Source organism: Fundulus heteroclitus, chromosome 14, assembly GCF_011125445.2.
Source record: "Fundulus heteroclitus isolate FHET01 chromosome 14, MU-UCD_Fhet_4.1, whole genome shotgun sequence".
Lineage (NCBI taxonomy): Eukaryota > Metazoa > Chordata > Actinopteri > Cyprinodontiformes > Fundulidae > Fundulus > Fundulus heteroclitus.
The window spans coordinates 18,653,998-18,678,646 of NC_046374.1; the positions used below are offsets into that span (position 1 = coordinate 18,653,998).

The 24,649-nt window shown below is 41.0% G+C and overlaps 1 protein-coding gene across 3 annotated transcripts in view; it reads left to right on the forward strand.

Moving 5' to 3' along the window:
• Nucleotides 1-20,973, forward strand: part of LOC105936193 (glucosidase 2 subunit beta) — a 222,567-nt gene extending 201,594 nt beyond the window's left edge. For 2 of the 3 annotated variants that reach the window (XM_012876905.3, XM_012876912.3), the window contains 2 exons: nt 13,878-13,977; nt 19,558-20,973. In XM_012876905.3, the coding sequence (XP_012732359.1) occupies nt 13,878-13,977; nt 19,558-19,695 (238 nt within the window). In that variant the 3' untranslated portion in view covers nt 19,696-20,973. The remainder of the gene's footprint in view (nt 1-13,877; nt 13,978-19,557) is intronic. The other variant, XM_021323747.2, reaches the window with a different exon arrangement.
• Nucleotides 20,974-24,649: the final 3,676 nt, after the last annotated feature.

A 24,649-nucleotide genomic window follows, 5' to 3' on the forward strand; every position in this document is an offset into this window, starting at 1 on the left:
TTTTTTTCTTATGAAAAGCAGAGAAGGAAAGTGATTCTGATGGAAAAGATGTCAAATTTCTTCTTGTTTTTAGATTAATTGCGGCACACTTACAGTGTTCTGAGGCAGCTGCACATGAACTGTACAAACAGGAGATAAGCACAGCAGCTAATTATCTCTATTGGTGGCCGTTTTACTGAGCGGCAGTCACTTGGGAGCTGTAAGATTATTACTGTAAAACTGATCGAACACAAACAGGTTACAAATGAGAGCGAGAAACAACTTACTTTGACCGAGGCTGAGTCGATGAACGACACTTAGAGAACTTTCGGCAAAATAACCTCACTTGAAATTGCAGGTATGGGCTAAAAATACAGTCATGGTATTGTGTAGTGAGTGACATTTAAAATTTTATATTGGCTAAAAGCGTTTGTTTCCGGCTCTGCCAAGTGTTTGTAATGCAGCGGACATCCGTATTTGATTAATAATTACAGGAAGGCGCACACCGTAGTAGCAACAAACTCGTGATAGCAACTGCAAAAAAAAAGTATTCTTTTGTGTTTTATTTTCCTTCGGATTGTACGGTGGTTTTACATATTTTTAGATGGCGTTAGATGGTCTTTCTTTAAACGCCCAGTTCCCTGTACATTTCATTCCTTTTGGATTATACAAACCTAAATCTATACCATCATTTTTTATCTTAATGTAAAATAATCACTTCACACCAAAAAAATGCTTTATTATTCCTTGAATTCTCTTAGCAGCAAATGGCTGCTTTATTTGTTGTAGTTTGTTTATGTTATCTTTGCACTACTGAAATAACCTTTTGACACGATTAAGAAGAGTTGGAACCAATCCAGAGACGATACAAGAGTCCCTTTACCTTCTGTTATTTTATTTATTTATTTTTTTACATTTTTTTAATTCTGATACAAAGAAGAGATTAATGTTATAAGCTCCAAACAAAGCTTTTGGAGGCATTACATATTTAAATTTTATCTGGCTATAATTTAAAAGTTTGCTGGATATCTGCTGGACATACACTGATCCCTTCGTATACCTTTGCTCTCTGGAATGTTGTTTGGGTTACAAACAAAAATGCTACAAACAAGTGCTGAAAGTGATTCAGAGCTGCTGAACTGTTTTAAGCTGCTGCTTTAAAAAAAAAAAGCGTAATCTAAGGATTTAATGTACTGCCTTGACGTGGTCCAATCAAACGTCCTTGAATTTGCCAAAGGATCGTTTTAAAGTGAACCTTTTGACACTTTGCCACCACTATATGTCTCTGTCATATAGACACAATTTGTTAACGATTCCTCCTTTGAATCTTTGAGAAATATCAAAGATAAAACAGTCTGACATATGGAAAACCGCGCTTTAGCACCAGCAAATGAATCCCAACTATAAGCTCATGCATCTCATGATTTTTTTTTAACTTAAACTCGCATTGCTTTGCTTTTAGATAATGACAACAAATATGTGTTATTTTATGTTTCATATCTCTTTTTTATAAGAAAAGTGGTAGAGTTAGGGCAGGGTCACCCTTGTCCCTTCCTTGGATCACTTTAGATAGATACTGAGCCCTGCAGACCAGGAAGAACCCGCAAAGGCTGCCGTTTTGAAAGTGATCTAGCCATTACAATCAGGTCCTTATGAAACTAGCTCCAATTCTCATTCCTAACCATTATTTCCTGCTTTTAACACACCTATGAGGACATTATGTTGACTAGTCGGCTGATAGATCCCAGAGAGCTAGTCGTGTTTAATGTTAGGCCTCCTCAGTATATAGCTCCAATACCTTCTTGTCAGGAATCCTCTCTAAACGATTGCAGTGATGTTCCTGCTCATCTTTTCATGTCAACATTGGCCCTTTAATTGTTTTGAAAGCTATTTGAACAACACGATTTATTTATTTTATTTTTTTTTAACTTCCCCCTCCTCACCCTCATCTTAACCTACGGAGCAGTGACACCTCGACTGGAACAAGTGCATAATTGCACATTTAAGTGCTCTACTTAATGTGCTCATTTTCAAGCTGTCAAGGTCATTTGCTGGAGTGCCATTAGCAGAGAGAGGGGGCCTCTCTACCTGGAAACATGGCAGCCTCTTAATGCCCAGTGCTCCAGAGGAGGAGCGTGCCGCGGCGCGGCCAGAAGCCTCCCGTTCATTCAGCGTTGCTGGGAAATCTTCGGCCTACATACGCGCCGCGTCTTGTCCCTAATGTGTTTATGATATATGGCCCTCTTTCCTGACAGCCCACACGATATCTAGTAATCAAGCCAGATTGGTAATGGCTCTCGCGTGTGTTAGGGTGGGGGGGGGGAGGGGTTAGCGGAGAGCAGGGGGGAGCTGACACTCTGCACCCCTGACGGCCTTTCCGCTGGATTTTTATGGTAACAGCCTGGCCGTTAATGAGGCACAAGTGAACTGTTAACAGAATGCGGACTTGGGGGGGGGGGGCTGACAGCAGCCAGGCTCAATGTCCGTCAGGACGCGTTGATGATGAAATGTACATCCTGAGCTGTTCTTCATCACCACATGTGAAATAGCTGTGGCCCTGAAGGTAAAAAGGAACACGCGCCGGCGCTGGTTTTGTAGCAGCCGCGTGGGTCAGGGCGACGTCCACGAGAGAGACGCTTGAGAAATCGCCGTGAAAAGCGAAACCTTTAACCCGTCATCCGCATTTATACAACTGGCAGGCAGACGACAGATAAACGTATCGGGACGCCATTATACCGCCCTGCACCCTATTGTTCGGAAAAGTGTGAAAGTAGAGCAACAGGAGCCGTAAATGCAGCGTTTGTGAGTCTGAAAAGGAGCCCTGGCTGCGTGTGCCCTTCATGTGTTCCTGTGTGCATGAATTATTTATGAAGGTGCTTGGCACAGTGGGCGGCGGGAGGGCGAGAGCGGCGTCGGCGCCTGGCACAGTAATGACATCGCCTGGGCTCATCTCAGAGTGCCACTCTCTGATTGGTGACCCGACGAGAGCGGCAGAGGTTAGCCGTGCTCAGCACTGCTGGGCTATGAGAACGTGCTTTTTTTTTTTTTTTTTTTTTTGGCGTGGAGTTGCCTCATTGAATCCAAATCATGCAGCTGCTCTCAAACGGCTATCTCTGCCTTCCAGAGCATTGCCGTGTCTCGTGTTGTAAATTATTACTGCATTAGCGGCACAGAGAGGGGACTAACCTGCTGCACCGGACCCCTTGTTAGAGCGGTGAAAAGCATAGCTGTGAGGCCTAATTTATGGCGGAGGTGGCTAATGAGAAGAGGCTATGGAGGGAAGGTGAAAGGAAGGAGCTTAGACTGTACGCGGGATAAGGAAGGTTTGCCTTAAATCCCTCAGTTTCTGTTTTTGTACGTTTCCAAACAAATGCTGGATTTTCACAGCGGTCATCTGGGTAACAAGGCGCCTCAGCGCTAGACAGTCTCCCGAGAATCAGGAAATCGCGTAAGACAGCAACTTATTGCTTTTAAGCATCTAGAGGTTGATTAGACGACTTGCTGACGTTCTAAATGAGCCTCAGACTGTGGAAAAAGGGAACCAAAGTGACTTTGAACGTTGGTAATGCACAAACCGCGGATCTACGGGGGATTTTCACGCGCAAAAACAGACGGGAATGCCGTGTTTATCTCAAAAGGTCAGAGGAGAATGGGCAGACGTCTTTGCGACAATAGAAAAGGCAACAGTAGCTCGTCACCACCAGGGTCTGCAGAATGCCATCCCTGGAAGAACACAAGACGCAGCGCCTTGAGGCAGATGGTCTACAGCAGGAGAAGACAACAAGAGTCGCCCCTCGTCAGCTAAGAACACAAAACTGAGGCGTCAAATCAGACAAGAAACAGATGGGGGGGGGGGTGGAGAAAAGAAGACAAGTTGCCTGGTTTGAGTTTGAGTTGAGCTGCAACATCCAAGTGGTCAGAACTTCTGCTATATTTTCTTCCTAAAATATCTTATTTTATTTTGATTTCAAACTTTCTGACTTGAGACGCTCCTTCTTTGGCCTGTTTTTATTTCTTTTTTAACCTGTTGCCTTAACAAGCCACCGCGCTGCTTTTATTCATATGAACTTTTGACATGATGGCAGCGCAGATCACCTCTGAGAGTGAGAGACCTGGCCACAGCTGCAGCGGTCATTATCCATGATGCCCTGAAGCCACATCCTTTGACTCTGGCCCGTGACATCTCCTCACCTTCGACAACAAAACATTTTCCAGTGGTCCTACATGAAATCGGTGCTATAATTATCAGCTCTTATAATCTGTGAAATAAATGTAACTGTAGCATTTTTATTATCTGTATTCCCCTTTTTAAATTCCTCAGTTTCAGGCAACTCTTAACTTATGATCAATTACTTCTTATTCTGTGTGACTGTGTAACGGTGAGGCCCGTTTTCTCCTAGCTACCCTTTTGAAAATGGAAAAGACAAAATGGCACTTAAAGTAGATGTGTTCATAAATCAGGAAATGGTAGCAAGATATCCTAAACCTACCCCAATCTACTCAATAATGATAATAATGTTAACTGGGACTGCGACAATGAAGGCTCACAATTATCCTTCCAGTCATCTGGTGGACTGAAAATGGACCCCCACTGGGTCTCACCTTAGATCAGTCATCCAAGACATGCGAGACAAGAGAATTGGGGAAGAGAAACGGTTCCCAACGTTGCACATTTTATTTTGCTTTAAATGTTGCTTGATATGAACCCAAACCCCGCTGGCTGTTTATAAGGTTGAAGTTAAAAGTCAAAGTCACTTAAAAGTCTATTAAATACCTGCCTTGCAAAAAGGTCTTTTTTTCTTCCCACTGCACAAATTCTGTTGACATTGTGTTTGAATCCTTCAGTCGCTCAAGCATTCATTTTGGTACTGAAAACTGAATTTTATCACTGACGCCAAGCAAGAAACTGAAAAAGAAATAGAGATTTAATACGATTTTATAGTGAAATTCAGTGATATATGACATTGAACCTTCTTTTTTTTGGTTCCACCCAACCACACACTCCCTACCTTCAACATGGGGGTTGTAACGCTGCTGCCCATATGGGGGCTTCTCCTTCTGCAGTTTATTGTTTTATTAACAGATATATATTGCTATCAAAGTGTTTAACATTATACTGCATCTGCCTGACTTGTCGGCAGTTCATCACAAAACCTTGTTTTCTATAACACTAAATGAGCAAAATTACTCCTAAAACCCCGACATCAAAACGGAAAGATGCAATGTGTGTTTTGACAGATTTTTGCACAGCGTGAAAAAGCACAGTTTGCCCAGCAGAGCTACGCTAAGCACATCTGCAGAACACTCTGATGCTCTTTTCTGTCGTAAACATGTAACAACAGATGGTGACTCAGTCACATTTAGTAGCAATCACACCAAATCTGTCCTCAGTTTTATGACATTACTGATGCTGCTGTGTGTTGTGCAGATTTTTTTTTTGTTTGTTAGTTTAAAATGCTACGGGTTTCTAGGGGCCACTCGGTTCCAGTTTTCTTAGACTAAATGTTTTGATTAAAGACCTAAACAGAATGAATGCATCCGCACTCACAAAGCCTCATTTTTAGGAGGCCGTACTGCTAGATTACTGAAGATCATCTTGTTAGATTATCTTTGGAAAAACTGCAGACTCACAACCTAAGAACGTCTTTCTATTTAGGGCAGCTTGTTTCGTTTGAATGTTATACAAGTCATTTCTAACTCACCCTTCCACGGGTAATTATGTGCTTACCAAACCAACAGCCTTTATTACAGAGAGGCATTAATGTGTTTACAGGTACTTCATGCTAACTAAAGAACGGATTATGCAAGGAACGTATCAGCCGTTTTGTCGTATGCCGCTGCCCTGCCAACATGAATGCGTCATCTATACCAGAGGGAAGTAAAACTTTCCAGACCAACAGCAGAGGAAAAACTCTTTCTTTCTTTCTTGCAGTTTTGTGTTTACTGCGAAACATGCAACTAATAAATAATATTACAATCACATCTAACAGTGTTGAAGTAAAGTTTCAGTGACTGGTTGTATGGTGCAGCTTTAGATGCACCTGAGTTTCATGGCATGCTGTGACTCAGTACTGCCTCAGCAGCAATGGCCCGTTTCGCCATCTGGAGACTCTTTCAGCAGCTTCCATTGAAGACTTGACGGCTTTTTCTTTGGCCAAACCTGAAATGGAGTTTGCTCAGCGAACGTCTTTGAAAACCCTTTTCGCCCAAATTTATGGTGATGAGGAAAGCACTAAACTGTCAGCATTCGGTATTTGATCTGTTTTTTGTTTTTTTTTGTTTCTTCTTTGCCTTCTCTAAGCTCAGGGAGCTCAGTGGGAGGTAATTGCTCTGAAGAGAGGACAGAGTCATGTTCCAGGGCAGTCGCTACTTTGCAGTATTGGGGGGTTTTTATGCTGGTAAAACGTACAAAGCCTTGCAAAATTATTCATACTGAATCGCTTACCTATTCTTCTTTACAAAATGGCTCAAGCTTAGTCGGATTTCCCGTCTTGCCACAGATTCTTACTTGTATTTAGGACTTTGATTCGACAATTCTAAGAAAATACTTTGATCTAAAATGTTCGGGTGTAACTCTAGCTGTATGTTTAGGGATTACTAATCTTTTAGCATGTGGCTATTGCTTACAAAGTGGCCAGAAATAATGCTTGAAGAACTTCCTTTGGCTCTGCGGTGGCATCAGCCATCTTCCACGGTGTAGCTTGTTGGAGCTGCAGCTCATCTCCAGCTGAGAGGAAGCGGTTCGATTAGCTCCTCAGGAAGGCCAGCCCCATCCTGGCATGCCTCCTGGACCCAGGGCAGATGGTGGGAGAGAGAAGGACTTTAACAAATATAACAACACTGTTGGAGTCCCCCCCCCATGCATGATGCGGCTGCAGAGCTGGAGAGCTCCTTCAGGGACCGATCGCTGCATCCTAAATGCACAAAGGAGCGTTATCGCAGTTCCTTCCTTTTCCAGCAGCTCTTTAGACTTTATAACCAACAAACTCAGCAAGTTTTTACAGCATTTTTTTTCTTTTCATTCTTTGAAATAGCATGTTGTTGTTTCTTTTCTTTTTTTGCATTAACATATATACCCATTTTGCACATTTCTTAACATGACTATACCCACTCGCAAGCTCCTTTAATTTCTTGAGAATTTGGGTTTTAACACCAAATAACTGTGCAGTGTTGTTCCAAATTTACTCTTTGCTGCTGGTGAACCTGAATTTCCCCACAGCGGCACAGTGAAAGATCTTTCTATTGTATTCTATGAAAGCGAGCAACAATAGCGTGGGTCAGGGTGTCGGAGCTCAGGCTCTTTCTGCTGCGACCGCTTCATGTTCGGTCGACACCGGCACGGCGGTCTGCTCTCAATCTATAATGAATCGGGAAAAAAACTTTGAGCTTAAGAAAAGCAGTGTGACCAGCTAACAGCGATCATAGAGCGGATATGGTGTTAGTGTGCACGATTTCATCTTATTGAAAGTATTGAGATAACGCCAGAGTGATCTAGGCTCAAGTTCAGATACTTTCACCCAGGATGAAAGGCACTCGACGGAGCGTGGCGCTCAGCAACGCTTCCCTTTGTAAACGGAGCATGAAGGTCGATGCGCACTGTTAGTATTACATGTAGACCAAAAAGTTATATCTGGGTCTCTTCTGATCAGAGAACCTTTTTTCCGGGCTTTTGCCGAGCTTTCAACCACACTTCGTTCAGCTCTCTTTTAATTGTGGCTTTCTTCTTGCCTCCCGCTATTGAACGGTCAGATCTGTGGAGTGCACCACTGATAGGTGTCGACAGGTTCTCCCAACTGAGCTACACATCTCTGCGGCTCCCCCAGAGTGGCCATGGGCATCTCAGGCTGCTTCTTTGCTTGGTGCTCTCCTCTTCCAGTCAGTTTAGGTGGACGTCTGCAGGATGTCTCCACAGTTGTGGCGTCTTCCCCCCATGTTCAGATGAGAGATTTCCAAAGGTTAGCTATTGCAACATTCAAAACAATGCAAAATAATAATGTTACAATAGAACTGGTAAAAATAATAATAATAATAATTTCTATGAAAAAAGTATAATTTCTGTTATATAAAAAAGTGCATTTTCAAACAAGCCTATTGAATAAATATAAATATATAAATATAAAGGCTGGGCTTGTCTCGATGTGAGGGGGAAATGTAAAGCTTCAGTGAGTTTTACATCAGCTTAACAAACATACCAGACATTACTGAAGGCAAATGAGCAGATTTGTGCTCGGTTCATTTGAGGCCACCATTATGCTTGCCTCTTCTTCCGTTTTTGCTCCTGATCTCTCTGTCAAGTGAACACACCCAGAGACTAAAAACCCACAAACATCTACACAGCAACACATCGAGGCAAGCAAAAATTTGCCCCAGTTTATTTTGTTCCTGCCCCCCCTTGTCACCCCACCCCCTCGCCCCCCTTTCGGTATCTTGGGGGTGTTTTAACACCAGAGCGGGGTTGTCCTAACGATAATTGCTTCTGAAAGGTTGATTTGTGGCTGTAGCAGAGGGGGCAGCTCTCTTTTCAGCGTTGAGCGAGATTAGCGGTGGATCTTCAGGATTTATCACTCGAGGCGTTCGGATTAGCGCGGCGATGAAGTTTAAACCAGCGTCAGTGGTCACCGCGGCGTTTTAAAGGCAGCGAGAGAAGCTTAAATCAAGATTACCAGAAGAAGAAAGAGGAGCTAATCAGCTTTTTTTTTTAATGGTAATTACCCTTCATCAGGATTAGACTATTTTATTTTCTAAATCAGTGTTTTGACAGTGGAAAAAAAGAATGTGTGAGTGTTTTGTTTTTTTAAATGAGACGTTTTACTTACTTTTTTCCACAATTCACATATTTCTTCATTTATTCTTTAAGCCCTGGACACGATGCTGCAGATGCAACAAAGCTAATGCTTTTGTTGTGATTTAATCAGAACTCCATCTGCTTTGGTCAATCGAAATCAAACCTTAGTAATTCAGAGGACAAAAAAAACCAAAACAAATGAGATTGGCTGCTTGATGTGCGCAGTTAGAGACACGTCTGAGGTCCCCAGTGGCCCCAATCTTACTCAATGTATGGATAACAGGTTTAGCTGGTTGGATGCGCTGCCCATTACAGGTTTAACTTTGATGGAGCGTGCATTTCATGCCATTAAGGAAGCCCGGATAGCAGAATGAATCTCCATCCGCGTGTCTCTTAATAAGATTCTCTGTGTTTTAAGCCCCAAAATCAGCAAATTTCTTCAATATTCTGCATCGATTAATTGTTAAAAATGGGAGCCTGCACGTCGTGACCTGCTCAACGTGCAGGCTCCATCTCCATCGAGGCTGGAGATGGAACGGAAAAGTGTTCCTACCCGGTCTAGAAAGGTGTAGGATTTCAGTAATTTACAGCTTTGGATAAGTAGGAAAATACATTTTTTACTACCCTGCAGTGGCGGCTGGTGAAAAAACATCTTGGTGGGGCTGGCCAATAGATTTCCCTGCCTAAAAGTCAAAAAAATTACTATGATTCCAAAATAAGCATTTCATTAATAAAAAAAAACATTGTTCACAAAGGATTATTTTGGTGTTTTGTATTATTAATCTTTTTCACAGACTCATGCCTGAGGGTTTGCATACATACATGTACGTATATTATTACGAAACCAGCGTTTACGTCTTGACTTAAATATATATCCTAATTTTTTATTTATATAATGATTTAAGTAGAACAATGACTAGAGCAAAATTAAGTTGTATTTACCAGAGATGAAGTGTAGACTGCAAATTCTGTCGTGGTATGATGGCTCCCAGTCGATTGGGAGTGTCTGCCTGCATCCTTTTCATTGAAATTATCCATTTCTTTCTTCTTTCTTCGTTCTTCGGTAAATGACAGAAACGTACACCCGACGATTTGGAATGCCTCTGTGTGCAACCGGGAGCACAACAAGTTGTAGGCATTGTTTAGATTCCAAAAATAAACTAAAAGCACGCTCTAATTCACCCGTTTTGTCACGCTGATAAGCGAAAACAGTACTGTGTTTGCCGACCACCGTGACCCGGATGTAGCGCGGATGTAGCTCGTGACGTCACGCGTGAAGTGCACCTATCACTGTGCAGCTAGGGCTATGACTCCAGGAGCCCCAAAACCATTCATTTTGGCGATGCTGATTGGCCAAATATTTACAAATCTTACCTAGCAACAGTATACGATTGGTTATTTGCTACACTTGTAGGGCTCCTTGAGTCACAGCCCCACAAGCGTAGAAGAAGAGAAATGATACGTTCTGTTGGTGGAAATGCACTGTTAAATGATAGTCAATCAGTAGAAGTGTTTTAATAATTCTTATTACATGTAGCCACGTACTATTAAGTAAAAACTGACAATAATACTTTTAAAATCTATATATTTTTTGACTTTTCCCCTCCACATCTAGGAAGGGCAGCGCCCCCTCTGGGCCAGCCGCCACTGCTACCCTGTTGTTAAATTGATGTGTCCTTCATTCTGTCCTTCTTTCCTTGTGCTCTTGCTTCCCACCTCTGTTTTTTGTTCTTCCCTTTCTCATTTATTGGGCACTTCCTTTCCTTTGCTTTGTCCTTCCTTGGGTGCTTCCTTCCTTCCTGTCGTTCTGTCCTTGTTTTCCTTCCTTCCTCCATTCTTTCTTCCTTCCTGGCTCCATATTTAAAGCCTTCCTGCCGTTTAAAGGTCTGCCATAAATGCATAATAAACTTTAGTATTTGCGCGTTTTAAAATATGCATAAAGGACTGAGAACATGGTGTTGGAGGCCTGGATGAGATTCATTCCTCAGTGGCAGTCTTAATCTGTTTACCTACTGAAATTGGATTTATTCAGCTGTCTTTTTATTTATTTATTTTTTGGAGGAGAAACAGAATTTTGTCCTTGCCGGTCATTTGAATAGAGATGTTTGGTGTCGAGCGGGCAAATGGGGGGTGAAGCGCGTCCCTGCAGACACGGGTGAAGACGAGACCATTCAAACGGTCGACCAGATGATTTAAGGGAACTGATCCCGCTGCTGCGAGTGCAGGAAAGCATGACTTGCGTCGGCGATGCAGCTTGGAGCCAAACTGTGACAAATTGGATGAGAAAATGAAGTTGTCACTGAACCCAGGGGGCCCATTGTGCAAAGCTGGGGTTGGGGTTATGTTGTCTGACAGCAGGTCAGATTAACATATAGCAATGATAGGCACCCTAATCTTGTCTAATTAAGCAATAAGACCTTATGAATTGTTGTATTCTTTTTTTTATTTTTTTTTACTGGTGTAAATAATTAGCTTTGCAGCAAACTAGTAGAAAATAAAAACTGCAGACTGACTTTAGAAAATGGCCTGCCAATACCTGGCCTAGGTGGGTATTATTACAGGGAATGATCTATCAATAACCTTCTATTTCATGAGTCCAAATGACCTGTGTGTTGGCCACATCTCAGCGATAACTCAGCCCCTAATTGACAGGGTCTGTGCTTCCTCCCGGGGCACATAAGGGCCGACAGAGCAAGAGCAGAGGCAACCTAAGGAAGGTAACAGCGGTGAAGCGAGGGAACGATTGCACTGCAAAAAGGGAACTAAAAGTAAAATTTTCTTGCAATTGGTGTATTTGCCCTTGATTGGAGCGGGTAAATAAGATGATCTGCCAATGGAATAAGAGTTTTGCACCTAAAATAGCAACAGCTCATCTTCATCATCTTATTTCAAGTGAATATATCTAATTATCTTATTTTAGGGGTATAAAATACTAATACCATTGGCGGATCATTTCATTTACCTGCTGAAATCAAGGACGTATACACTCATTTCAAGAATTGTACTTACTTTTAGTTCCCCTTTTTTGCAGTGTGGGATAAGGAGGCATGTAGTTGAGGCACAAGAGATCGCCAGTCATCTAGCCTGAAAAGCCCGGGCGCCTTCGTTTTCTGCACTCGCCTCGACAGCAATCCATTTGAAAGCGTCCCGGTGCTAACAGGGTGCTAAAACCGAATCAGGCATGCTCAAAGGGAAGAACAGGCGAGACACTCGGACCCCGCCGGCGTCCACTCGTGTGAGCAATTCACCTCTGACTGACCCGCTCAGGCTTTTTAAATAAGGCTCGCGCATCATGAAGAGCACTGCTGCACCATTTGAAAAAAAACCCGAAGACAGCTGCAGGTCTGTAAAAGCAGAGGAGTTTTTTCTTTGTGTGTGTGTGTGTGTGTGTGTTTTTTTAAGAGGACATCATGTTTGGATTCATCGAGGTCAAATGAAATCTTTCCAGATATAACTCAACATATCCAGCTTATGTCAAAGATCGGTTTGAGCTAAAATACCCAGGATGAGTAAATGATATAGAGAGCTATAGCTTCTGTAACCCTTGACCTTCTTTACATATACACAGCTATTAGCTTGAGGTTATTTTTACTTGGATTGTATATAATATATCAAAAGAATGCAATAAATTATTGTGGAAAGAAAAAGCTACATTAAATAAAAAAAAAAGAAAAATTCTAAGTGCAGATTTAGAACAGTGTGGTGTGCATGTTTGTATTCAGCCTCCCGAGTTAATACGATGTACTGTAGAAAAGCAATTCCCTACTACAAACCTTTCAGGACATGCCCCTGCCAGCTCTCCGCGTCTAGAGGCTGAAATTTGTCTCCAGTCTTCTTCGCAAAACAGCTCAAACTCAGTCAGACTGGAGGAAGAGTGTTCTGTGAACACAAAATGGGCTTATCTTACTCTGCGCTGGATCTATGTTTAGGTGACGTTGGGGTGCTGGAAGGTGGACCTCAGCCTCAGACTAAAGTCTCATTTTATATCCTAAACGCCGCTTCCAACTTCTCTGCAACTTTATCCCCGACTTGTTAGCTGTGTTCATGTTGCTGTTTGTCCCCCAATGATCTCCAGCAAAACCCTCAAGGGCTTTCACAAAGCAGCAGGAGTTATTAAATAATAAATTGCAATCTATCTGTCAAATATGTTGAAATCCTAACCGGTTGTGAAATAAAGCAATTTCTCAATGTTGAGAGCCCTGATAGCAGAGAGCTGATTTTGCTACTTTACTCCGTTGTGGAAAGGTCAGCGGAGGCACGTAGATCAGCTGTTGTAATTTGCAACAGTGTGGACGACACTTAAGCAAATGATCCGGACTGTACTCGGAATAAATAGCTTTATAGCTACCTATGCATGATGAATAAATGGGCGATTGGAGCAAAAAGTTCTGCAGAAAGTCAGACACAGATTGATCTCCTTATTTCTGATCTGCTAGCAGTATTGCAGATCAAAAAGCAGTCGCCAGCGAAATAGAGAGAATAGTACAGTACGCCAAAGTTTACGGCTCAACCACCTACCAGGATTAGATTGCCTTATCTAAATCAAATCAGCTGTACTGACTGCAGTTGTTACCTACATTAGGATGTTCAGGCTCAGCAGAAGATCAGAGAGAACCTCAGAAAACAGAATGAAAGGGCTAAGGTCATTGGACAGCTTGTACCTCGGTTTAGTTTGGTTCCCCTTCTCCGCTTGGCATTATTGGTGAGAATATAAATAGCTAGCAATGGGTAGGCACACTCATCTGAGACTGGTATTGACATTTCCTTCTTCTCCATTCCCCCTGTGTTTTGTTGCACACGGTAGTCGCCCTGACAAAACGTTAATTAATATTTCCTCTCCATTGTTGAGCAAGAGAGAGGACGTTTGAGTGCCAGTGCCAACCAAGGGCACTGCCAGACTCGCCATCTTGCCAGAGCTTTCTTTTTTTTTTTCCTTCTGAAAGAAAAGTGTTTTTCAGTGTGCCAACTGAGTGATGCTTTAAAAAAAGATTCTCTTATTTTTTTCCTCAAATGTTCTTTAAAGACCACTTTGCTCAGAAGTCCACAGTAAAAGTCATATAAAAACTTTTTTTTTTTTTTACCCTGTTTGTTTTTACTTTACTTTTGGCTCCAGGAAGTGGGGGATGTGGGCAGGACCACCAAAGAACCACTACAGTCAGATGGTGTACGAGAACGGAGAACCGTGCTGGCAGGGAGGTTCTCGCACCACTACAGTAAGTAAAGATGAACATACAGCCTTGACTCGCTCTCCCTGCCGTGGAAGCGCTACCCTCAGACCTCGTCCACGCAAACATGTCTATTTCAACAAACTTCATGTGCTGCATTTACGGGGGCCACGCAAAACACGTGACCTCGACTCCCACACATTATCTTCCTTCTGCTAGATGGCAAGTCGTACATACATACATGCTTTTCCTGACTTTTGGGTCATGCTTTATTCACGCGCTCATTTATTTGCTTTAATAATCTCCATATTTACCTGTTTATTCATTAATCTGGCAACGGATTGTATTGATTGAAATACAAGCAATGTTAAATAAGTCACTAATGTTTCTCAGGCATGTGGTTCAAAGGTCCAAATGTGATTGAGCAAACGGCTACTTATATTTGCATTACTGTACATGCAAAAGAAATTGAGTTCATTGTTTGTGATGCTAAGCAGATCCACATTTGTTCACCAAAAAAAGCATAATAAGTGCTTAAATTTTATAAAACGCTTAACTTAAACATGATCAATCTAGTTTTGCTTTAAGAAAGTTAAGTTAGATGCACTTAATGCATACTCATGTAGAAAAAAATGGAACAAATAAGTTAAAGTCACTTATACATCAGACCATGTTCTAGTGTAAAAAGTTTTTTTGTTGTTTTTTTTACAAATTTTATTTGGGGACCTCTGTTCTAAAGGACTGTCTCACTCGGCACATTATGCCCAGAAGGAACTTCAGGGAGGGTTCATCTCATCTATGCATCTATGCTGAGAGATGAGTTTTCTGTGTTGCCAGGGTAAAGTTATCGCGTTTCCTCTGTTGATATATGACTTGAAAATTGGCCTCGTAAAAAGTTTTCTTTGTGGTTCCAGCTAAAGCTTTACTGCCTGAATTTATTTGCTATAACGTAAGAAAAAGTGTCTTATGTGGATTTTTCTTTTTGCTGGACATAGTTTAAATTAGAGATTGTTAATTGGAATGCAGCACATATGGTAGATATGAACGCGTGTATTTAGTGTTTCAAGAAACTAAATTTAGCTTTTTGTTTTTGGTACAATAGTGTTAAAAATGCAACAAAAAAGCTGTAAGTGTTATGCATAGGCCCCAGTGCCTGCTTGGTAACTTGAGGTCGTTACGATACGTGGACATTATTTGCCAAAGCAGCTGTTCTCAAGCTCCATAAACTAAATACTTTGCTTTGAACGTCATAATTAATGTCATTTCTAGAGTTATAGCAAAATACTGCACTGCGGTCAGGGGTCTCCCTCACATCTGTCAAGCCAACCTCGCCTGTGGCCTAAAAATACGGCTATGACTAGTTCGACATGAAATAGGCTGATTTTCCATCTGGATCAGAGTCCAGACTTTGAGAAAGACAATGACTGCAAGTTGCTTTTGTTGCATTCAAATGACACAATTATCATCAGTGCCTGTGTGTATAAATGGCTCTGTTAAAAACACATTCAGCTTCTTTTTTTTTGTGCCCATGAAAACATTTTTTATCTTTTTCAGTGAGTGTACAGCAGCTTTCCTTTAAAACTGCACTTTTGTCCCCTTTCACACCAGAATAATACCAAACCACCACATTGAAAAAATAGCATGAAAGAGTGCAAGTGGTCTCTGCAACGTCTTCTGGGGTGCAACACAGATACAGTGTCCTCCCAGTGTGAGGCTTCCCCGATTGAGTTGAACATGCAGAAAAAAAAAAAAACATCTGTGGAAAGATCACGAAGGTGCGTTATCCTGGTGTCAGCAAGTCTAAATCCCAAGTTCTCTACGAAGGAGACTGATTGCAGCTGTGGTGACTTATTCAAAAATGAGCTTAGCTACGCACACCTCCAAATTGTGCATGTGGTTGCCATGGCACGGAGGAAGATAATGAGCTCTCCAGGCCGTAGATCACACTCAAAATGTTACAAAGGAGCTCTGGTGGCATATTTAGAGAGGTATGTTAAAGGAGGTGGAAAATACACAAGCAGCTGTTGATGGTTACAGAATAGTTTCCATACAGCTGTAGCAAGAAGCATTCAGAGCCTTCATCCTAAGCTAAATTGATGATGTAGGCATGCTTACCTCACATATTTACAGGGCGTTATCATAGGTCATGAGGAAACATTCAGGTGCCCATGTGATCAATTGTGATTGAGTGATCAAAAAGCTCCAGGGGGAAAAAATTGTCCTTATTTTTACACTGACTGAGGTTTTCTAAACTCGCTGTCCAGTGATCCAGTGATGTTTAAATGTGCTTGGAGTTTCTGGAGACCATCGGTCAGTCTTAATGTGGTGTAAAGGGGGCCCTCGGGAAATAGTGCTCCCAGTTCCAGGTAAAGCCAAAGAGCTTTTTTTTTTTTTATAAAAGGAGCTTATTTCGTAATATGTAGCCAAAACTCTCAAGAAGCAAATCAGCGTAAAGGGTAGACAATGAAATCTTGGCTCAAAAAACACAGCATGCAAATGAGCTCAGTAACTAAAAATGCCAGACTGCCAAAATGACAGTTAGGTCTCTTTATTTACTACCACTGTAGAGAACATCAGGCTTTTATGACACATTGCCTGTTTTTTTTATTTGAAGAAAGCCTAAATTTTCTGATCTGATTCCTTAATGCGTGTACTTAAGAGCAATTTCCCTGCGCCTTTAGCATTACCCTCAAAAATTTTGAGTCATGAACACATTAATTGTACTTTCAGTGTGTGTCTTTTGGCATTGTTATTCAAAATGTCCACCATCCATGAAAGCTTCATCTGCTTTGACCGTATTATTCAGAAATGGCTAAATGTTCAAGTGGATTTCTTTTTTTTTTTTTTTAAAGTGAGGCAATCTATTATGTAGATCTCCAGCAGCAACATTGTCCATGAGAGAAAATAACAAGCCATGGTTCTTATTCTCGTTTTTGTTTTTATGTGTTTTGACTTTGGTGTGCTTCTGCATGCTTTCACTTTGCTGCTCACAGTCACTTTTATGAAACCCATTTACATGTTTTTGCCAGAATTTGCTGGATTAAATATGTAGCACATTTAATAGTCTTAGTTTCTTTATTTCCCCCCCCCTTGCCCCCTCTTCAGATCCCAGTGAACATCGTTTGTAAATGTATGTACTCTAACCATCCAGGGGCCCCCTTTGAAAAGACTAAATTGAATTCCTTTGATACGACCCCATAACCGTGTGCAGGCGGCATAGATGAAGACTCGTCAGAAGTTGACGCTCATTATATTTGAAATGTTGAAAGTCAGCCGTGGATGGTGCTCTCTATCTCTCTCTCTCTCTCTCTCTCTCCCTTGGATGAAATAACACTTCTCCTTTTTGCACCCAAGTAGGGACCAGTGATGTATTGTTTTACTTGGGGTAATCCAAATTCAAGCACTGTGCAGTTAATCTTACGAGTCTGCGGGGAAGGGGGGGAAGTCAACTGTTTAATTTATTAATTAAATGTTCAGGCCGGGGCTTCAGCACATGAGCACTGACTACAACAACTCGCTGCAGAATGGTAACCAGCTGCTCTTATGGTGTGATAAATTGGGCCAGTGTGTGTTTGTTTATTACAGATACATTCTTGTTTCAAGAATTAAGATGGACAAATACAATCTGATTATGTTCATAAGAAGTAGCTAGGTACCTTTTTTTTGCCGTTTAAGACTCTAACGTAAATTTGTTATCACTTTAAGTCAGTACGAGCACCACCATAGCCTAAAAAATGTGGTGACAAAGAATTTAGCTGCATGTTGAGTCTAACTCAACAAGTCTAAATCAACACGTTTGTTTGCCTATCTTAACTGGCTAATAGGTTGTACACTCCTTTTCGTTAGAATTGTATTTCATTCTTCCCACATCAAAATCACACCCTGTAAATAAATAATACATAGTGTAGTGAATATTACTACACTAACTCTAACATTAGCATGCTAATATGTAAGTTAGCATGCTAATATGTAGCATGCTAAGGCTAACGTTAGTTCTGTCTTACTGGAGCATATAGCTGATTTTTAAGTTAAGTTTATTTTATTAACTATTAGCTAATTCGCCATTAGACTGTTGACAAAACACATAATATAATCATACACTTTAAATGGAAATATGGCTACTGGGAAAACATTGAATTCAGAAAAATATAAACAGAAAAAAAAGTTAATTTGAAAAATAGAAACTTTTTTTGTTTTTTTACTTAGTGAGTAGGCTAATTGTGACAATTATCTGTGATTTCAAAACCAGTCGAATAAATTAGACAAGTGTAGGTTTGTTCCTTCCTAATCAAGGTTTTATTTCATAATCAGCTGATTAAACAGGTTTTCATACATGCTAAAAACAGTTTGCTTTCCTAAATTATCTCTTTTTAATACAGGCTGCTTTTTCTATTGAACTGTTGAAATGTATATTATTAGACATTTCTAAGTCAAAAACATTTCTGCTTTCTAGCACATTACAGAAAAATAAAATATTGAAATTGAAAACAAAACAGATTTCATCAGCCCTTGTCTTATTTTAAGTGGAATGAATCTGAAGTAATTTCAAACACGGTAATTGTGACGCGTAATCACAATTTCATTACTGACCCAAATAATCAGGCTGTGATTTTCACCCATAATGGAGCTACCTGAGGCAGTGCTTAATAATACACTAAATGCCGCGATGTAGTTAAAGCCGTTTTCCCATCGAGGACTAGAAAAATATAATGGATAAGCACAGATATGTAACCTGCACATACTGTGCAACATAACTACCCCTATGAATCATAGCGACAGCTAAGCAGCACACAGTCGTTTGAATTAACCAAACCATCTGTTGTCTTGAATCAAGGATTTTTTGTTGTTTTGTTTGTTTTATGTTCAATTGTTTATGACAAGTAAAGCAAACATAGTGTGCAGAAAATGAGTGTTTGCTCTGAGATGACTTAATTTGAATATTGTTTCATATGCCTGAGTCAGACCTCACATAAATTATGCGCACAAGAAAGTAGTTTGTCTAACCAAGCAGCAAAAAACGTTTAACATTTCTGTTGAACCAGATACTACGTGACATAAAGTAAAGGTTTGTTTGTTTGTTGTTTTCTTTAATCTAACAACTGGACAAAACTGAGCTACCGGCATGGTAATATCTGTCTAGTTCTTGTCTCAAGCGATTTTGCTCAAAAGGAGGGACCGTCGACTCAGGATGATGTGAGGGCTCCCTAAACCAAACACTAAAAGCACTAGTAGTCATTTTTTTTTCTTTGTGCTGTCTTGTGGCGGCCCCAGTTTTACCTGTTAAAGCCATGACGAGCGTGAGCGCGTCATCTCCAGTTCTGTTTGCATGTGGGATGACAGCAGTGATATCCCACAGTAGTCCAAAAGCACAGAGACAGCAGGGACGAAGGCACGCATGTGGTCGCAGGCACTGGGGCTGCGACACGAACAGTGAATATCTTAAATGCCCTGACAGGCTTATTTGATTCTACTTTTCACGAGAAGTAGACCAAACCTTAGTGCAATCACAGAAACAAGCAGCCACACATCGGCTCACTCTGTGCTTTAAAACCGTTGTGCTCCCGACTCGGGTAACGGCGGCTCCCGTCCTCACATCACCTCAGCTTCTCCTCCTCTGTGCTTTTCTAGGTCACTCTGACGTGCGGAACGGAGACAGCCCTGCGATTGGTGAAGGAGCCCAGCAAATGCCAGTACACCATGGACTTTGAGACTCCTGTGGCCTGTCAGCCGGTGCTGAAGCAGAGGGGCGTGCACAGTGAACTGTGACCTCCCCTTTCCTTTGCCACCTTAGCCTGGAATAACTTGGACCCCTGCCCTTGTTGGTTTGCCCATAGTGACAGGCCGGGGTCCTGAGGGTCCCCTCTGACATCTGTGTTGTCAGAACATATATACTTCTAAGCAAGTTTGACTGAGGTCAGAAAGTATTTTTCTGTAATGATGTTCCATGAACACTGTCTGTAGTTCGCATAGACTGTTACTTTGCTACTTTATTCCCAATCTGTGTTTCCGTGTAGAACCTACTGTCAAATTTATGGGACGGAAACATTTTGTGAAATGGCTCGGGTTTCATTATAAGGTAGAGCAATATGCCAATGTGAAAATGACTGCATAAAGGGAGCCTAGTTCAGGCTACAATGTCAGAGAATGGGAGGATAGCCCTGTGAAATCAACGGCTGCTTTAAATGGCAGCTCTAGCGCTCATCTTGATTTTAGTGTCCAGTTAGAGATATTGAAATCTATATATATGAAATAGTTGTGTTTAAAAATCACCAAAAAAAAAAAGACCAAAATCATCATGATCACAGATTTTATTTTTATGTGAAAGGACTGAAATTTCTAGGATTTTCAGTCCTTTTTTAGTCAATTTCAAAGTATTAATATAGTATAAAGTATAAAAATGTTACATGTTTGGACCAAAGTTAATAACTTTGGTTTGCGTAATTCTATTTTGTAGGCCTCATTTTGGGCATCTAGACAATGCTGTTTGGGTTTTTTTAGTGACCAATAAGGCCTCGGTGTTCACCAATCATTCAGAGCACATATGCCCTATAAAGTTCCCATGAAAAACTAAATCCCATCTTTAAAAAAAAAAAATGAAAACAAACATGCAGGTCACTTGGTTTTCCAGCTGCAATATGCTAATTAGACTGCTTAGTCTCCACACATGTATTTAGATCAGCTGTCTTAAAAATAAAAGTGAAAAAAAAAGCTTTCATTTGACATTAGTTTAACCTATTTCTGTGTGCCGAGCCGGTAGATCGTGTTCAATTTGCCGTAAATGGGGATTTCTGTCTTCGGAAGATCAAACTCTAAACTAGTACCTCTGTGGCAGTTACATATTTACATCTTTAATGAGAACAAATGTCCTGGGAGCCACTAGGGAAGGCCAGAAAGTATTCAGGGATGTAGTGTGTTCAACACAAACACTACTCAATATGTACTTCAGTCGCATCCTTTAAGTATTATTTTCTATCCCATTTACACCGAACAGACATTTGTATTAACTGTCTATTTGAGAAAGTGATTAAATTACTCATGAAAGGAGATAAGCAGTTGTGCTTTTTTTTATTAAGTTAGAAAAAAAGAATTTCTTTGAATATCAGTTCACACAGAGTTTTGAATATTTTGTTTTAAAATGTATATTTTCTCTACAATTGTTATGCAAGACTTTTCAATCATCTCTTTTACGTTGTTTATGTTCTGAAAGGAGTCAGACTTTCTTACGGCTTTAAAGTCTTGATCAATATATTTTCAGGTCTCCTGGACTTCTGCTTCCTTTTCATTAATTTTAGATCACTACCTGGCCATGTTCTTACCTTTGTTATACTATATTGCCTAAAGTATTTGGTTAGCCTCTCCACATCGTTGAATGCAGGTGATCCAAACATTTCAATGGCCACAGATGTGTAAAATCCAGCATCAAGGCATTCAGACTGGGTTCCCCTTCTGGATCTGTCACAACAGCAACACAATCTGGGATAAATGATAAATGGTTAATAAGCATCTTCTGGCTTCTAAGCCTTGTTGGTCCTGGTGTGTCTTTCAACATTTGGTATTTTCACATGACAGAGGTAATTCACTTCTGTACTAACTTTTACTGTTTTTTGCCTAAACAACAATTCAAGTTCTCATGTGTTGTCATCAGCCATTCTTGCATTGCTTTGGTGTGGAGAGCTCTTCAATAGGAACATACTGCTGAGGTTTGGAGCCAAAATAACTGGGGGAAAAAATACTTAATTTTTATTCTAAACTATTTGTAAAACAAGAGAGATTCTATTAAGATTTCGATTCATGTTAAAGAGACCCCTTTTAAGTGCGGAACTTTCTTTGTACTCCACGTTCCTTATTACGCCGCCATGATTACGTGCACATACGGTGTGAAAGAATATGTTGTAAAATCTGGAGAACTCTTTTTTTTTTTTTTTTTTTTTTACCAAGACCACTTTAAAAGATCACAGGCAAATTTTTCTGCTTGGTTGGAAAATTAAAGAAATGAGGGATCGTTTGAAACTTTTGCACAGTGCAGCTACATTAATATACAATCTCCGAAGTCTTCTGCAATATTTACAGACCTTCAGTTCTTATTCTATGCTGAATTTAACAGCTATTGATTTTCCAACATCCTCGCAGGCCAAGCAGTCTGCCTCTTCCCTTGCCTGCTGTCTGTGATGTTGTTATGTAACAGATTGTAGGGGTTTCTGCAGCAGAGCCCTCTGCTCATTAAGGGGGAGCTAAATCAGCTGTCAGGTTTCCAATAGTCTGCCTGATATATTCCTGGCCTGCTGGGGCAGCTGGGTGGCTGTTTGCCTGCTAGCAATGCAATAGCCCGAGGCCCCGCAGCTCAGGAACTGCTGCTTTTTATTTATCTGGCCTCGACTCACATCCACATGCTCCATTTGATGGCGAGCCTAACCATTTCCCTTCACCTTCGATTTTCTAGAATAATAATGGCCCCCGTTTTGTTCGGGGAGCCGGTCAAATTAGATTTACGACGTCGCCGCTGAAGCTTTTCAAAGATCATATTGAGTTATGCAAAACGCCTCCGACGTGATGAAGTGATCCGAGTTCAGATAAAAGGGGGACAAGGTAAAGCAAAATGTGTGGAAATTACACAAAAGCTCCTGGGTTGAGCTAATTTGGGATAGCATCGCAGTAACTTTGCACTTCTGAAAGCAACCACCACCGCTACCCAAAAGAAATTATATATAAAAAAAAAAATCAGCTAAACAGTCAAAAACAAATAGTTCTTTTAATCTCTGCAGAGCAGCATTTCGGGTAAAGAACAGATGAAGCAATTAATGTCAGCTTAAAACCAGCGCCATGCATCTGTATTTAGCCTCCTTCTCTCTGAGGGGATCCGGAAGAACCAATAAACTTTAGAAACCACCCAGTTAGTAAATTGGCCCCACCCGTGTGGACTTTAATTTCAGGACGAGCACAGAGTTCTGTCTCAGAAGTTAGAAAGAGAACATTAATGAGCAAACAGCGTACAAAGTCACGTTTTTTCTTTTCACGAGCCATGTAGCAGACACGACAGCCGTGTGGAGAAGTGTGCTCTGCTCACACTATGTGGCCAAAGATGAACAGCACATCATCCTAAGCACACACTAAGAGATCCATGGTGGTGGCCGTATCATGCTGTGGAAATAGCTTTTTCTTTGGCAATAGCTTCCTTTCTTCGAAAAGGAAGTTGTTCAGAGTTGAAAGGAAGATGATTGGAGCTACTGTAGACACGGCCTCGCTTGAAGAACACCTGTTAGAGGCTGCAAAAAAAAAAAAAAAAACTTGAGACTGTGGTGGAGGCTCAGCCTACAGCAGGACAACAACCCAAACAGACAGCCAGCCATTGAGGATCTTACTAACATTTAGCAAATACCCTCTAAAACCGATCAGTGTTGTTGAATAAGGCCAACACAAAAGGGTACATTTAGCAGCGTCTCTGTTTTTATTCAACATCAGAATCTCTAATACAGAGTGACTAAAATAAAAACAAATTTGCCATTTTCTATCAAGCCACAAATTACTTGTTTTCCTATTGTTGTTTTTTTGCAATATATCAGAAATTCCATTCAGGGAAATGCAGGATTTTTTATTTCTTTTTCTTTTTGTTTGGGGGGGGGGGGGTGTAATAGTAAATGGTAGCAGGAGAGGGTCAGGAAGCAGTTTAGTGGGTCAGAATTAGGATTTTGTCGCCTTTTGTTGACATACTCACGCTTTGTAGTAAACATGATTTTCAAAACCTTCACTATTAGCTGTCACACTGGGTGAAAGGAAGCGGGACCAGATTCAATGCATGTGCAACAACCGACTTAAAACGGAAAAGGACCCCAGATGTCAGCCGAAGAGCCTGATTGAAAGTCAGCGTAACGGCCTAAATACAGCATCATTTTGACAACTGACAGCGTTACGCTGAAATGCGCTGGCAAGGACCCTGACATGTATTAATTTTAATTTTTTTGAAATAAAAATTTAAGTTTGTCCTCATTGTGAAAATCTAAAAGAAAGTGTTTGCTTAATTTAACCATTGAATGCAAATGGAAAAAACAAAAAAAAAAACTTGTTTTTCCACAGGGTTATCCTTGAGGAGGTGCACCTCGAGACTAATTTTATTTTGCCATTAGGAATACAATGATTGCCTCCAGTGAAGTTCAAAACATACCCAAACGTTAGCAGTGGCCCAGTCAAAGTCCAGACCTAGGTCCAGTCACTGGAATCTGTGGTAAGACTTGAAATTGGATGTTTACAGACACTCGCCATCCACTCTGACCTCGAGCTATTTTGCCAGAAACTGGCAGATTTTCAGTCTCCCGATGTTTAAAGAGACAAACAAACATCCAAAAGAATTGCAGCTGTGATTGCAGCAAAAGCTGGTTCTATAAAGCAGTAACGCCGAGGAATGAATACAAATGCTTGACACACTTTCAGAAGTTTATGAGTAAGACACTTGGAATACCACGTCTCCATCTCCTTCCACTTCGTAATTATGCTCTTCTTTGTGTTGGTCTATAACACAGCTGGAAATCCCGCTGATCTTCTGGACTGTCTCTATCCGGGAGCCCTGCCACATCACAGCCATTAAAGAACTTTTTGAGTTTGGGTAAAACCCAAAAAGAAACAAATTCGACAGTCCGCTGGGTATCAGCTCCTCACTTCACTGACTGATCACCACGGGTTAAATGAGTTCTGCGCTTCACCCCACACACGGCGTGGGTGGAGAAAT